This window comes from Chelmon rostratus, chromosome 16, assembly GCF_017976325.1.
Source record: "Chelmon rostratus isolate fCheRos1 chromosome 16, fCheRos1.pri, whole genome shotgun sequence".
Lineage (NCBI taxonomy): Eukaryota > Metazoa > Chordata > Actinopteri > Chaetodontiformes > Chaetodontidae > Chelmon > Chelmon rostratus.
The window spans coordinates 12,007,820-12,024,971 of NC_055673.1; the positions used below are offsets into that span (position 1 = coordinate 12,007,820).

Sequence of the window (17,152 nt, forward strand, 5' to 3'; positions counted from 1 at the left end):
GGGAAGAGGGGGGGTGAACAGCTTGTTTTGAACCAAGCTGCCACCATGTCTTTGTTTGACACCGGTGCTCCCACACACACACACACACACACACACACACACACACACACACACACACACACACACACACACACACACACACAAGCCCTCAGCCAGCCAACAGTGGAGATTTGAACTTCACACGTGCCTCAGAAGCTATTCTCAGCTGACATTAACACAACCCAGACACGGAGAGAAAGGAGAGTCATCCAGCCATCCAGCTCGGCAGGAAGGGAGACAGGCAGCAGGCAGGCAGACAGGAGGGAAGCCTCTTTTGAAATGTAGCTTTTCTTTCATACCCACGTCTTTTCCCTCCTTCCCGATTTCTCTCTTGTTTCCTTTATTATATATTTTTCCACACCTTCATTTCTTCTCCCCACGCCTGTGCCGAGAGCCCCCTCCCCTCTCCGGAGCGAGCGTATCTCTGTGTGTCTGTCTGGCATCTCATAGCTGCCACTCCACAGCTCCTCGGGGCCTTTTAAGCCGCCGCGGGTAGCTGACCTTATCGCCTGAATAAAAATGACTCATTAGAAAGCGTCGGCGGCCCGTCGTGCCGGGGGTAACGACAGCAGCCCGCGCTGACACAAAAGGGAGCCTGGCTGAATAGACTGGCCCTGCTGTTTCGGAGCACCGTGGGTTAGCGAGGCTTTGGAGGTTGTACGAGCGGCGCGATTTCCCGTCTCGTGTAGACGTTGTGGTGAAACTGTCAGCCATTTTGGAGGATCACACTCAGCGTGCGCTACATCCTGAATGGGCAGCCCCTGCTGTTTTAGAGGACTGTGGGTTAGAGAGTCCGGGCTCATGTTGGAGCCAGACATGTGCCACAGCTTTCAGCCCCGCACAGGCGTTATTATGAAACTATCAGCCATTTTGGAGAGCCGGAGCGTGCGTGCACATCACCATTAAGCATGTGACTGATGGAGCCGGAGGAGATGACGGATTACAGATAACTGTCACATCTAAATGATTACTCGGTTAGTGGATCGCTTGATAGTCAGAAAATTAATCACGGAAAATTTGAATAACTGTTATTAAGCAAAACATTTGCTGGTTTCAGAGTCTCATGTGTGAATCATTGCACTTCTCTGTTTGACATCATTATAAAGTCAGTATTTTCTAGTTTCCGGCTCTTGTTTAGATACAATAAGCACCTTTAAGCCCTCACCTTGAGCTCTGAAGGGCTTTTTTTTTGGTATTTTCTAATAGAATTTGCTTTGCTGCTTTACAAAAAAAATCTTTTCATTATGGACTATTCTGCCGATTATTTTCTCAATTAATAGTTAATTGTTTGCGCAACAGAAATATCACCAAATGGTGAAAAATGCTCTTCAGTCTGACAAAAGGAGATATTTCCAGATGTGACCTTGGACTCTTACAGTATAAAGAGCTTCGATTTTTGCCATTTTTGCTTCAAAAACGAGTTTGTCTGTGAGTGTGAGTTTGTTCAAAATCAGATTAACATGCTTTTCGACTAATAGATTAATCTGTGCAAAGAATAATGGGGGTGGGTTGCTGAAGCCTTAGTCTGTTCGCAGGATCTGGTCCAAATTCAGGACGGGTCCCTGCCTGCTTCAAGATAAGCATCCACCATTTTGGGAAATAGGTGTCATCTGATGGAGGGAGGTTACAGCGGTACCTGGCTGTAAGCCTCCGAAAAACATTTGTCCCCCCTCCCCTGGCATCTGTCTCTCCCTTCCCACATACCTCCATCCATCCCCAACCTCTCCCTCCTCCTCCTCCTCCTCCTCCCTCAGTCACTGTGTGGCAGCAGTGGCTATCTGTTTTAAAGGGGGTGTGGCAGTCTGTCAGTCAGCTGCATGTGTGTCCGTGTGTGTGCGCGCGTGTCAGTCTATCTCCCCCACCCACCCAGCCTCCTCCCTGCCCATAGCCAGCAATTATGCCATCTCCCCAGCCACTTTACCTCGCGCTGCTGGCAGCCGTCCATCTCCGTGTCCATCACACTTCCTGCCTCTCCCGCTCGCCGCCTGCATTATTTAACAAATGACATTATTCCCTCCCGCATCCCGGCTTTCGCTCGTTCACCCACTCACCCTTCTCCCCGCTCCGTCACGGCCGCCCTCTTCCTCCTCTTCCTCTCCCTCCATCCGACCGTCCTTCCGGTTGTCTCTCCCCGGATGCTGGGTTTCATTACACATCAATAGGACTCTGGTTACTGCCTTCTCCGCAAGCTCCTGTCTCCTCTCTCCCTCCCGCTGCTCAATCTCCTCGATGATGTATCTCCGCACCCCCACCCTCCTCACCGTAGCCTCTTTCTCCCCTCCTGCTCCCTCCATCCGTCTCTGTCTCCCTCTTTCTCACCATCTCCCTCTTTTCCGCTTTGTCCTTCCTGTCCCCTGCCCCCGTCTGTCTTAACTACCTACAGTATCTGTCACCCAAACCCCTCCCGCCCCTGTCTTCCATTCTTCCTCCTCCGAATCCACCGCATCTTCTTCATGTGCCTCCTGACTTCGCCATCTCCCTCGACTGCGCTCGTCCATGCACTCCTCTCCCCATCCTTTCCTTTCCTTCCTCTCCATTTCCCTGAGTGCTATTGATGGAGGAGCTGGCTGCCGGCCAAAAACCGGGAGGGGCTGTAGAGAGGGGTCCCTGTTTGCCCATTTCTCTGACTGTCCCTTCTCTTTCTCTTCCGGTCTGTCTGCCCGTCTCAGGACCCGCCAGCCCTGCCTGTTTTTTGCATACTGTCTTCTTTCCTTCAGCACTCACTCTGCTGTCACTCTGCTGTCTGTCTGTATTTCCCATGCCGCCAGCCCCTTGCATGGCTAGAGTGGCAGCGTGGCAGCTCCAACGCTACAACTCTGTTCTCTCTGTGGAGTACCAGCAGAGAGAAGGGTAGAAGGTGGGGAAAAAACAAGAGAGTAGCCGAAGGAGGGAGAGTTTAGGTCATCCGTTCTGTCCTCGCGGGCTCTTTCCACGCGGCAGCTCAAGCCCTTCCAGTATCCAGTCTATCCCTTTGATGCTTTAGATTTACAGCCTTGAACATCACGAAGCAGATGCCACGTTTCTGAACTGCACATTGTTGTTGTGTGCTTTTGTTCTGGCTTGTGGTAAGTTTCATGCGATGCTGGTAGGTCTAATTTTGGAAGGAGGAGCAATATATTTGGGGCTATTTGAAATCCGCTCGCCAGGCAGGCGATTTTAGTATCTGTCTCTATCTGAAAAAACGCCTGGGAACGGGTACTATGGGGAGTTTCCCGAAAATAAAACTACCCATTGTTTCTTTTTATATTATCCCGCTGTTTTAATTGTGTGCAGGCACGGAGGATTACTTGAACAAAGGGCATGAAATAGAATTTTAGTGCTCTTGTTTACAAGAGGGAAAGGGAGATTATAGTCTTATATAACATTAGAATTTGAACTGAAATTTGTACAGAAGTCAAGACAGATTAGCGTACATCTGCAAACCAAGAAACAAGTAAGCGTTTCTTCACAGCTGTGTTCACAGCCCTGACATGGTTCCCTGTCCACTACGTATAGCATTGCAGTCTTTTTCACATTAAGCCTGTGTTTCTGAGTGTAATCAAGAGCCTATAAGGGGGCACTCTCTGCCCCCGCAAAGAGTCTTTCTTATGGCATGACTACTCCGCTATAGTTCCACTTATTACTGCGGCTCACACTAATAGGCTCCTCTCAGCACTGTGATATGCCATGTTACGCTATGTACCTCTGCTCACTCCCTGCTGCTCTCTCGAGACTTGGAGGTGAACATAGCGAGGCGATGGGCTTAGTTAAGCACGCATAAATCTGATTAGAACCCCCCCCCCATAGGAGCAGCTATTGGGATGGCACACTAGCCTCCGCTGCCGCATCCTGTTCCAGCCTGCCACGACTGCAGCTTCCTGTCGTAGGCCTCCAACGGCGCCGGGAGCCCTGGTTTAGGCACCGGCCTTTGGCTCCCTGCCCCGCTCACCCCCAGTCCTCTGCCATCCCAAGATTCACAGCTCTGCGCCCTCAGACGGGCGTTCTTGTGTGACCGGCATATGTCAAACAGCTCTTCGGAGGAACGTCGGGGTAGATGGAGGGGAGGGGGCGGGGAAACGGGCCTCTGACTGTTTGTTTTTTGCATCCTGTGGGGACATCATGCGTCAGTCATTTTTCAGAGCACAATTAAAGTTAATGAGGTTCGTTTTGCTCCAGTGCAACTTTCACTGGCGAAACACGTCGTCCAGAAGTCGTGACAGGACTCTTTGCATTGCCTGAGCAAATTATCATTTTTGGAATTCATCCTAACAAAAAAGGGTTAAAAACATTTCACAAATGCAGATTAATTGAAAATGTTCTCATTTTAAAATCCACGTTAGCTTGAAAAGAGGAAACTTCAAAGTGAAACTTTGGATTGATTGGAGGCGCCGGGGTGGCCGCCCTTCGTGCTAACCATGACATTGTTAGGCAGTGATTCACCCCTGCCCTATAGACTTCCAGGCTCTCCAGCGCCAACATAAAGCATTGACAGCAGTGCAGCGGCCTTACTCATCACACCCGCGCTTGTTAGCTCTCTGACCGCAACGATCTGTGTGTGATGACTGTACCTCCGCTTTCAGGTACTGACCTGCCCTGCGTGTGAGGAGAAACCAACAAGCCCGTGTGTCTGCGCAGTAATGAGAAAGTGTGACTCCGTGTGTGTGCTCCTTCAGCCCAAAGCACCTTTATAAATCTCACTTAAATCATACGTTTGAAAACTCCTTTTACCTGCTCCACAACTGCTCATCTTCGTCCCGTGATTTGATCTCACTGCTCCCCTCCCCGTCCCGTCTTCCTCACATGACACAATGCCTGGGCTTGTCCCACAGTAGCCTCCTCGCTGCTAGGATATCATTCAAGTTGCCACTTATCCTAACCCGCGCTCCGCTGTCGTTATTATCTTAATTTACTTTTGACACCCGCCATTAGGAGTTTGCGGTGCGGGGTGAGTGACACATCCCTCTGAAGCATCAGCCAAATGGAATTTCACTGGGTGTGCAGGGAAGAGTCCCTCAGCGAATGAGAGAGTGGCTCACCGGCGGAAAGGTGAATGAAAGGGTTTATGACAGCGGTGTTCTCGGTTAAACAAACCACTGGGAGCTTGACTCATCGTTTTGTTTTTGCAACATCCACGTGAATAATTTAACAACCCACCATACCGAAGTCCAGTCAGGCGCGGATACTTGTCAGAACGGGTCAAAACGGGCAAAACGTTATTAATTGCCGCTGGTGTCGAGCGTTTGATTGCCGTGCTGCTCGCTGGCTGATATAAATCTTCAGCTTTCAGTTCTGCAGAGTGACATTTCAGATGCGTTTTAAACACGTGGCCGCGCCTCCGTCTCCACTCAGTCTCCTTGGCAGCATTCTTCTCGAAGAGCTTTGAACTTCCCCCGGTCGTTTGCACGACAAGTTTGCTCGCTCATGTGCTGTTGTGGAATCAGACAAACCCGTGTGACACGTTCCAAGAATTGCTGGAACTGCCCATGAGGAAATCAAGCCTTGTGATATCTATTTAATTTGGTTGTCTCCTTTAATTACCATTGACTTCCACTCCTCTGTTTGACCTAATTTGAATTCTCTGTGCCTGTTGTTGCTTTTGATTTAAGAATCTGTCTGGGGGCTTATTTTGTTTGTCTGAGTTGCTTGCTAAATATTTAATTAGGGCTCTGTCAATTGGGCTCACTGTGAATGTCAAGTCCAGCCATTTCTGTTCACCTCTCTCACTGCCTCAGGCTTGTTTTTTATTTATTTATTTATTTATTTTTATTTAATCCGTTGTCAAAGGGCACACATCACGTACGTCAGCAGAGAACAGCGGTTGCATGTGACAGGGGGAAATGTGGACAGAGATATGAATAAGTAACTCTCCTCTCCAAATCTTAAACCCGGCGATAGCAATAAGTGATACTGAAGGGACCGTGTGTGAGTTCCAGCCACAATCGCTGCACAACGGATGACTCGTCACTATTTTTGCATTGACTGCACATGCTTTTTTTTACAGTGGAGATGCTTGAATATTTTGCGTCCTCTCTGTATTCATCAACTTCTCTCGCTCTTCTTTTTTTCCATGTTCTGTTCGCTCTGCGCTGTCAGATAAAGCAGACCCACCATAATCTTATCAAAAGAAATGTATCTGCTCTGCCCTCAGCCCTCTCCACTGCGTCAAATCCAAAACAGAAGGCTTTATTAACACTGTCAAAATGAAAACATTGTTTTTTTCCCTAAAGACTCGAGCTATGTTTTTATGCAATATTAAATTCCCAGGATCATGAAATGTATAAAACGAAGACCACGGCAGATCTGTGGAGGTGATCGGTCGAATATTTACCGGTAACCCCTTTTGGTGCTTCTCCCCTCAGGTGCTTCTCTCCTCGCCAATGGGCAGCTGAACGGCTCGGGGTCAAAGGGCAGCCACAAGGAAGACGGCTCCTTGCGTTCTCAGGGCCTGGATGGCGGCAAGTACGGCGAGGACGGCCCTGCAAAGAAGAGGTGAGGCTGCACGAGTGTTTATGTGCGTGTAATCCTGTTTGAATCTTACATTGGTGTGGAACGGCGAGCCTGCTGGTGTCGCCGCGAGCGCGACGAGGAACTTTTGCGCGAGCGTTGCCAACTGTAAGTGCAGCTCAGTAGTGATGAATTTTCCCGAGCTCTGGGGGTTAAGAGGCTGCCACGTGATACCAGCTGCTTTCAAGTTCTCCACACTGGGTTACACACTTGTGCTTTATCTCCCTCTTTTTTCCCCTCATTTGCTCTCTTCGTGTAATTCATTCTCTCCGTCGCCCCATACTTCCCCATGCATCCTCTCTAACAACATCCTCCAGCAAAATCAATTCAGAATGTTTCAGTGCTTCTTTTGTCCGTCGCTTTGATTTATCAACTTCGTGTATGCACTCTCTTTGTCATTTCTTTCTCTTCCCTCTTCTGGACAAGAGCAAGTTGCCCATTAGTTTAATAGAAGATGGCAGTCAACAGAGAAGAGTAAATAGTGCCACCCTGTAAAGGCCGCTGAGGTCTTTTAATGAGCACGCCCCCTCATCTTTTAATGCAAATGCCATTTCAGTCATTTATAATTAGCCACTTAAAGGAATGTTGCCTTGCATTTCCAAATGAATCATTTAAAAACTGAAGTTGTCGCGCAGCACAATAAGCTGTTAATTTCCGGCCGGCTTTTTTCTTTTCTTTTCTTTTTTTTTTTTTTAAAAGAAGGCATTTATATCAAGAGTGAATTATTGAAATGGATTTTGAAAAAATACGAGAGCGATTGGTACAAAACACACTCTCTCTCCCTCTTGTTCTTGGAAAATGGAATAAAGGATTGTTGGAAAATGTGATGCTTCTAATGCATTCACCACGAAGCAGGTTTTGAAATCGCAAGCTGGAAAATATGATTTACAAATAATCACGCTCTGTAGAGTGTACAGCGGATTAAAATGGCTGTTGTGATGTCGTTCCCTCCGCCACGAAACCACTTGCACACGCACACGTAATGCAGCGCACAATGAACTTACATTCATATGTGTGTGTGAAAACCTGCATCCATAAACTGTTTTCTTATTTTCTTATATTTTTATTTACTTTCCAGCGTAGCTACTGTAGGTGGCAGGTGTGTGTGTGAGTGTGGGTGCGTGCCTGTGTGTTGTTTTTTTCCTGTGGCTGGTCTGTCACACACACACACACACACACACACACACACATACTGAGAGGGCATCAAAGCATCAGTGTAAAGCTAGGGGCGGAGTCTGGGGGCCGGACAGCAGCAGATGTCCTTCTGTAATGAGCGGCCCATACAGGCTCCATTCACTGCGTGTCAAGCACCTGCCTAAGTCCTCCTCACTGTCATTCGATACTGTAACCTCCAAATCTGAGCTCGGTCATTACAAGCTTTCGCCTACCTGCCTTCGGAACGGGCCTCTGAAGCAGCCGATAAGACATTTTTTCTGGACGGCCGCTAGAGAGACGTAAAAATGTTATTTTTCTGTCATTAGTCGAAAAAAAGATCCCGCTAACAGGTGAGCTTGGAGTCCGCCAGGATAAATGAGGTTGAATTGTGCATGAGAGAATAATTGTAGCGCCTGACTGACAATAACAGAAAGTGTTGAATTGAAACAAAGTGACCCTGTGGCTTATATTATAGCAAAGTGTAAACACTCCACCAGCTGAGGAATAAGGTGTAACAAGGACACTCTGGCACTTTTATTCTCTGGTGCTCGGGTGGCCTGTAACGCTGTGTGTGCGTGTGTGTGCGTGTGTGTGTGCGTGTGCATGTGTGTTGAGCGGAGTTCAGTTAGAGGCCAGCCTGATCCGTGGTTTTCATTAGTCCACTCCACACACACACACACGCACACACCCACACAAACACACACAGCAGGACTGAATGAAGAAAGGCTCTCTATCTGATGCTAATGAAACACAAGCCTAGCCAGTGCTTGGCAATGCCTCATGCCCTCTTAAAAAGCTTATTATGTGTGTGTGTGTGTGCGCTTTATGTGTGAAGGATGACTCCAGTGCCCTGGCATGGCTGCCCCGCACTGTTCCTGAACAGGACTAACTGAGATAACGCCAGGAGCTTTTACACCTGGCAATAGCCAAAACAGAAGGGAGGGACGGCGGCCCGGCTGCTTCCAGTTTTAGAGTGAAGAAAAAAAAAAGTTTCGCGCTGTGGAGAGAGGATGAAGGGATAGAGGGTAGACTGAGAGGGGAAAGACTGGGAGGAGCAGCCGAGAGAGAGGGAGAGAGGCAGTAGACAGAGGGACAGGTGCGAGTGATTTTTGGCAGGAAGCGGCCCCCTTTAGAAGTCTTTGAGATCAACTCTGTGTTTGCCTTCCCATGCTCCTGAGATTGGTGGAGACTGGCAGCACATCCCCTCAGACATGCCAGCTCATTGTAGCCCTCTCCTACCAGCATGACCATATTCTCCAAATGGGGGTTCCCCTGCCAAAAAGTGGGCCCTGCACACACACACACACACACACACACACACACACATGCACACACAAACTTAAATTCACAGCCCAGCACGGTCTCGTCTCCACTGCCATGGTTTAGTGACCTAGTTATATTCCTGCGCCTCTGTTCCTCCCCCACATTTGATTTAGGTTGAAGAGCGTGTGTGTGTTTACCAGTCACCAAGGTGTCGGGACAAATCCCAGAGCAGGCTTTTCGACGGTCTTTACCATGAAGTTGGTGCCTTGGCTGGCAGAGTGGCACAGGTATCCTCTTACACGTGCGATTTGAGAGATTTTTCAGTTGTTTTGCACTTGAATAGCTTTGTGCTGCTCCCCGCAGGACGTCCTCAGCTCAGTCACACAACATGCTGCTCTTCTCCAATAAGCTGTCAGAATGTTGGCATTTAGTCAGCATCTTGTAAAGTCATAAATGAAACGAGTAAATCATTCATTGGTATTTTCATTCAGCGTTACGGCTCTCACGGGTGCGATCTAAACACGACTCCGCTGTGGTTCTCTGGTTTATGAGCGGGGCATTTTGGGGGCTTTGATTGGAGCACATAGGTATGGAGGTCTGGTTTTTAATTTGTGCATTAATAATCCCGTAGTAATTTACCAGCCTCTAAATGAAAGGAAAAAAAAGTCAAGAACATTTAATATGGTATGATTTAAGATTATTAGAACCTGAGATGAAATCAGAAGCAGAAAAATGAGATCATGAGGAATATTTCAGGCTTATTTCAGCTCACCTGATTAATGCTCGCTGGCGGTTTTCATGACGTTGCCCCCGGCGACTCGGCTATTAGTTCAACTGTGTGTGAGTTTAAAAAAACTTACAGAGCACAGTAAAAGTGTGGGGTAGAGCGCGTGTGGCTCAGAAGTTGCGTGGCCCTCTTCGGCAGACTTCTCAACTTAATTTCTACGTTCTCTTTTTTTTCCCCCTCTTCTTTTCTCTCTCTCTCTCTCTCTCTCTCTTTACTGAACCCCACTTTTGGCTCCCTTTGAATCTGTTCTCTCTGTTGTCTCAGCCAAGACACACACTCACACACTCAGCTGCTGCCGCTTGTTTTGTTTCGACTTAATGAATGCCAAGTGTGTACACACACACACACACACACACACACACACACACACACACACACACACACACACACACACTTGTCTTGTCTAGCGTAACCAATGACTCTTGTCAGTAATGCATAATCACCATTTCCATTTATGAGGGATTACATGCATGTGCGCGCAGGCCTGCATGCACACACTGCAAATGTGTGTGTGTGTGTTGATAGAGGACCATAATGTGTCTATTGATTTACTTAAGATGGTATTGTGAGTGAGCCTGTATGCAGTGTAACACCTTGCTATACTACTTACACCTAATGTTGCATTCATACACAGTGGAGTGCCCACACTCACAGACAAACAGGCACAGATAGACAGCTGGACAGACTGAGCCGCTCAGTTAGAATGGCATCCTTGGTTTTGTGGTCAAATGGGGGCTCTGTGTGCCTTTTTTTTAATATTTGGAGCACGACCACTGTGTCTGCGCTTACTCCAGAACAGTTAGACGTGTCTCTCTCTTTGTTTCCTCTCTCCCTCCTGTCTCTGTGCGTCTGTCAGCGACTCACCCCGCCATGTCAGCATGTCAGTCTCCAAAATCTCCTGTAAACTCTCCTCCCATTGTCGCTGCGGCTTTATGAAAGCCTTCCGCTCTGCCGAAATGGCAGGGCGAAGGAGTATTAACCATCCACCACAGTGCACAATGTCACTCAGCGAGCAAACTCGCTCCCATAATCACTGTCAAATACAAGTGCCGGAGCTGCGATTGTTGGCCGGATTAACCATGTTGCAACTGGTTTGCTTGGTGCTTCTTACGGCATAATGCAGCAAAATCTGAACGGTTCATGGGATTTACTGCACACTGTTATTTTTGTATCTGGAGCAATTGGGGCTGCCAGTCAGAAAAGTCTTTTAATAGTTTGTGTCCCTTTTTAGCAGCAAAAGTATCAAAGATGACTCAGAATACTGTATCTGTATGTTAAAATAAGATAATTTTGAGATGACACGACACGGAGCAAAGCCCCTGTGTGTCAAGTTATGTGTTCCAGTAAAAGTAAGAAAGTATTCATTTAAATATAGCTTGATAAAACCAAAGGAAAGCAACATGTTACACCTTGCTGTGCTATTAAAGCCAGAGCTCACTAAATCGTGCAGCAGGAGGGGCTGCGTTGCAGAGTGCAGCGACCCACTGGAAGGGTCGTTGATCAGTTGGGAATGATGTGTGCGTTTAGTGCTTAGATCACGTTGCTTGTGTCTGTGTACACACTTCAGTTTCTTTCAAATCTGTCTGCTTAGTTGTTCTAATTGCTGCACCACAGGATACCAAGACACTTAAAAGCTGGAGCTCATGAAAATAACAGAAATAGCTGCATGCCAGAATAAGAAAATGAATGTTTACTATTCGTTTCATGGACCTGTTGTATTGTAATAGCACCTCACTGTACTCCACTTGTCCCTGATCTTTGTTTGAGCCTCCCGTGTCTCTAGCTCCAAGGCCTCAAGTCCACTCAAGGCCTCTGAGGGGTCCACATACGCGTCTCCAGCTTAGCTGATTGCTAAGCACGTACAGATCCATCTCTGATGTTTATTGACCTAGCCTTGCTGTGGTCAGCTTCTCCCAGGAGTGATTGAAGGAGGACTTCAAGGTCGGAGGTCATAGGGTTTGAGTTCAGCCTCTGTTGTGAAGGGGTGGGGCAAATAGCCCTGAGCGGTGGACCTTGACTGCTAACAAAGCCACCACTGAAGTGCATTGTTTAATCTTTTCCTCCTGGCTGTGAGAGAAAAAGAAGCAGAGCAGGAAGTGCTGTTAAATAACTTTTTTTTTCTGCCTTGTGATTCACCACAAATTCAAAAGTTGTGGCTTCATCTGGGTGACGCTCTGTCTCTGTTTTGAAGTTCATTCAGGGGCGTTTAGCTAAAGCGTAGTGCCACTTTTGTATATTAGCACTTTTAAGGTGGCACAGGGGACGATGGCTGACTTCCATGTGACCTAATACAGCATTTATATATTCACAGAGATACAGCTAAGCTTGATCTATTGTCAAGATGTCTTTTCTCTCCACATCTGCCTATCAGGCCATCTCCACTCTCATTGTTTCATTCAAAAAAAAAAAAAAAAAAAACGGAGAAGGGGGGGTTGCAGGACGAGTGAAAAGCCAAGGTTATATTTAAATATGCATACAAGCCCTGTGATATCTTTAATCTCCAATGAATTTTAGCCTTATTGTTACTGCGTGAGGCATATAGCTGTCTCATCTGGGAACCACACACACACACACACACACACACATACAAACACACACACACCTCTGAATAACACAGTCACATTTATCTTGATGTCAACGCAAAGCAGTTGAGCATTAAAACCACATGTTGACAAAATATACAGAAATACTGCAGTAAATATACCGTCCTATCATGGCTATTAAGGCGTGCTCCAGTGGACTACTGTGTACATATTTGTCCTCTCAGCAGCTTTGGCTCATTGACTAACAGTGGTGTTTGTGTTTGGTGTGCACGTGCTCAGCGTGTGTGCCTCTGTGGCCCGTACAGGGGCTGTCTGCATGTGTGAAGGTCACAAGGTCAGTGGGTGAGAGGAAGGTGGAGTTATGACTGTTATGACTTTTGGGGTTTGTGTTGTGAACCTGGTCTGAGGGCGTCATGGTGCGCTGGTAGTTAAAGTAACATCTGTAAACATCTGGAGCTCTTAAATGCATCAGACTAAAAGGTATACAGTGAATTCACAGCTGAGAAAAGTTCAGCATCTGTGCTAAAACATAGTAGCTTTGTCTTTTTCGTGCACAAGCTTTAGTGCTCATATTCGTACATACACATGGCGTCAATTATAGTGTGATCGCCGTGCATACACACAATTTATTTTCATTCATTTATCTGCTGATGGATTTGATCTGAACAGAAATAAATATAGACGAGAGGGCAGGGGCATTGATTAAACACACACGCACACACACACACACACACACACATTTGGTGACGCGTAATCCCTGCGTATAAACATTCATACTCTTATTCACATAAACATGTACATTTATGTTGCTCTGATCGGGCCAAAATGGACTCAAGCAAACACACACAGCACAACACACACACACACACACACTCACAGAGCCAGCTGCAGTGAGGTAGTCTTTTATCAGCACCATGTGGGCCATCTGGAGCCAATTAATACAGCCCCTAAGGTACAGACTCTGGATCAGCGCTCCTCTCCTCACACAATAACCTTTACCATGGGAGGGAACGCAAAGTCTGACATCGATCAAAGCTTTGGACACACCACGGACAAGCTCAAGACTCGGCTCGAGTCAGATGTGCCATATTTCTGCGAAAGAATGAGAATATGGCAGGCAGATTTTGAATGGGTGACATATCTTTAGGGTTACTTGTACTGGTTTGCATGCATTTACTGAATTCCTGAAATAAATGTATGGTTATTCAAACATATATGCTTCGTTTGTGTTGTGTCTTGGCAACTTCTGTCAGTCTACCAGTGCATGCAAGTTAAATACAGAATAATTATCTGTGTTAATCGCTTTTTTCCTGGCCTGTTACACTTTCACACTTCTTCATCAAAGCTTGCCTTTTTGCTTTCTGTCTTTCTTTCTTGCTTGTTTTCCTTGCTTTCAGCCTTCTTTTTTCTCATGCTCTTTCTGGTGGTATTTTGCAATTAAGATAAACAATTATTTTCCAATTAATGCCGCGTTCATGGCCTGCTTGCATCCAAAGAACTTCACGGCATCACGAGTGCAGAGTGCTTTGAGAGTCAGCACTGACACGTTTGCACGAACCAACACGGGGACTGCGAGCTCCTGTTCCACACGCCGGCCTTATCCAAGCATCGGGTTACGGCATGGCAGCAAAGGTCTGTAACCAAACAGCCGCTGCCACACACACACAACATGTGGAGGCGCGCAGTGTGACCTTAGCTGACCTCAGGGCCACAGACTCACTCGTCACTAAATGCCCTCTGACGTGAAGGTGCTCAGTCATTCAGAGTCATTCTATTCGCTAATTCATATAGTTCTGATGCTGTATTTGGTGGGAAAAAAAGGGAAATTAATTTCAGGCTATAAGCAGAATCTAGAATTTTGGTATTTGGTGTCGATTACTTGTTTCAAGCTAGATTTCACCCATTAACACCAGCTTGAGCAATTAAAGCTGCGTCATCAATAACATGCTGTGGAGTGCGGCTCTCAGCAGTGTTTGCATCACTTTGTTTGTCCCGTCCGCTGCTCTAAATCATGTCTCGCGCTCGTACTTGTACATGTTGGGCTCCATTAGTCAATATTTGATACATTTAAAGAATTGAAAGACGCTGATATGCCGAGCCAACAGCTTATTCAATAAATCAAACGTGCACGGGAGGCCACTTTTTCAACAATCACTCCCGCCTAATTGGCATTTAAAGCATTTTTCCTTTGCATCTTTTATAAGCGTTTTCTGCACAAATGAGTTGATATGCGGTTTAATAAATCAGCTGGTGTCAGCTCTGCGCACACAAACACACACACATGTGCTTAGTCATCGCGTTCCCTGTACTGTGCACCCTGCCGATGTGCTTTGGCTGACAGTAAAGTGGTGCAAGGAGCCAGCTGGAGGTTGGCGGTTCTCCTTCTCCTACACTGAGGGTTATTGAGTTATTGACTGAGTGCGAAGGAGAAATTCAGTTTTTGCTGGCTTCCCTCCACCAGGAGAGGGTCAGAGACGAGGGTCCGACCAACATCCGTGGTAGAGGCTGACATTTTCCTGTGGGGCAGGAAAGAAAAGTCAACCGTTTTTATATATAAATATGGAGCTCTAATAAGAGTAAACACAGTTTTCTTCATTTTGAACAGAATGCTAGTTGTTCTGTTCTGTTTCTTTTTATTCTCTCCTGTCTGCTCTGGTGGCTGGTGGTGGTTGGATGCAGTCACCAGATCAGTGCATGACGTGTGTGGACTGTGGATTGATGATGCATGCTGCATGATGCATGATGCAGCCACCAATATTCAAATGCCAAGTTGCAAAGCAGAGTAAAACGATGATGGCCGTATCAGGAGGGCCATATAATCATACAGCTGTCTTCAGGGATGGGATGGGACGGCAGTGAAAATCCACTCCCATGTCACCCTCTAATCCCGGTAGGGAGTGTAGCTTTGCTCAGAGACACTTCAGCAGGGTGGATGCCTGCCAACGACCTCGAAACATAAGTCGAGATGACCACATTGAGGAGTCTTGCTATCACAGCAGTTCCCATGGAAAGGGCCATCACTGAAAAGGTGTTGATAAGATGGAGACAGAAGAAGAGTGCTAGAAGTCTTTGATTGACAGGGACCGCGTGCATGTGTGGGATCCGTGTCGGCTGTCCACGTCCACGGTCTGGCTTTGGCATTCAGCTAGCTGTAGCTCATCTTCCTCTCTGTCCCAGGCCCTCTGTCCTTTCATCACCGCCTCCTTCCCATTTTTTATCTTGCTTCATTTTATGTGTTAGAGGGAAATCACAAATGGCCCTTTATGCTCTCCCTTTCTTTTTCCTCCTTTTGGTCTCGTTTCCCAGGATCGCTGGCTGACAGGATCTTCGAAATTTTCTCACTCCGTCTCTCAGAGATAATCAATGCCCCAGCAGCTACAGTGGCACGTGTAATATTAGACATTAGAGCATCCCTTTGAAGGCTAGATGGCTGGGGGGTAGCAGGAAACGATGAAGGGAGGAAGGGATGGATGAAAGGTGGATTAGGATGGGATGAATGGGGACATCCTGCTGTAATCTCGTTGCTTTTTCTCCCCCTGTTGGGTCTCTCTTTCCTCTTTTTCCCTCCCTGCGTCTCTCCAGCTCTCCTCTCATTTGCCTTCAATCAGAACAATCAGGCTAATTTCAACTTACGTAAGCCTCACTTACCTGCTATGGCACTGTACTAGTATAGTTCAGCACGAGTGGGAACACAGTGTTCCCGGACTCACACACACACACACACACAGGCAGGCAGCCCTCCTCTGGGCAGACGGAGAGCTAAATCAGAGGCTCATGTTACCCCTCAGCCTTCAGTGCATTTACAAAAACAGTCATGTCAATGCAAATTGTTCCCATGCTGATTTCTCAATATTTACCTGGTCTGTGGGACCCTGAAGTGTGTGTGTGTGTGTGTGTGCGTGCGTGCGTGCGTGCGTGCGTGCGTGCGTGCGTGCGTGTTTGTGTGTCAGGTATACTCAAGCCTCTCTCATGCATGCTTGGTTGTCTCCTCATACAAGTAGAGACGTGGCCCAGCATTAACATATTGGCAAAATATTGGGAACAAGGCTTCAGTTCAGAGGAATCTGGATGAATTTGTTAACCGAGTGCTGCTATAATTGTTTTCCACGCTCTAATTCCCCTTAAAAGGGATAATAATAGCAACGCTGTTTTGCCACCTGAACTGTATTTCACTATAAGATGAGAGCTGTCTGCATCTTTAAAATAATCGGCTACTGAAGTCGTAGGTGATCCGCTTTTATTTATCCGTTCCCCCTGCCTGTGCATCCACTGCCAAACCCACATTATCACATCATCAGTGAAGCAGCTCTGTTTTTATTACCTTTTTATTAGCCCTGTTCTTGCTTTTAGAATGCCAATAAAGAAAGAAGATGACAACTGATAGTGCGCATTGAAATGTACATAAATAGAGATTTAGTCCAATTATCAGAGATTACCTGTAACCACAAATGTATATTTGGTGACTTTGGGAAAGCCCCCCCCCCCCTCCCGCTGAATATATCTCCCATGTTGGTTATAATAGGTAACAGATAACGGAGGATGGTCCCAGGGAAAACCTTGTCTAAAGAGGCTCGGGCTGACTGTCTAGACAGGATGTAGGAAGCACTTTGCTTTATTAGCTCATCTTTCTCTGTCCCCTGTCTTTTGCACAGTTGCTCGTGCTTTACCTCCGTTGTCATATTGCCTGTTTTTCTTTTTTTTTTTGAGTGTGTAAATCTCTCCTTTTAAGTAGTTAAATAGAATCCTATTCATCTAAGGCTGGAGCAATAAAACTATCCAGGGTTTAGCTTACAAAGAGGCTTTTATGGAGAGCTTGTGCTTACTGTTTAGAAAGTGTTGGTTGCACCGCTTAGTCTGCGCTGCTCCCTCCTCTGCAATATTA

The 17,152-nt window shown here is 46.8% G+C and overlaps 1 protein-coding gene across 2 annotated transcripts in view; it reads left to right on the forward strand.

Annotated features, from left to right (window-relative positions):
• jarid2b (jumonji, AT rich interactive domain 2b) overlaps positions 1-17,152 on the forward strand; it is a 102,990-nt gene that overhangs the window by 50,800 nt on the left and 35,038 nt on the right. For both annotated transcript variants that reach the window (XM_041955720.1, XM_041955721.1), the window contains exon 3: positions 6,378-6,507. In XM_041955720.1, coding sequence (XP_041811654.1) covers positions 6,378-6,507 — 130 coding nt within the window. The remainder of the gene's footprint in view (positions 1-6,377; positions 6,508-17,152) is intronic.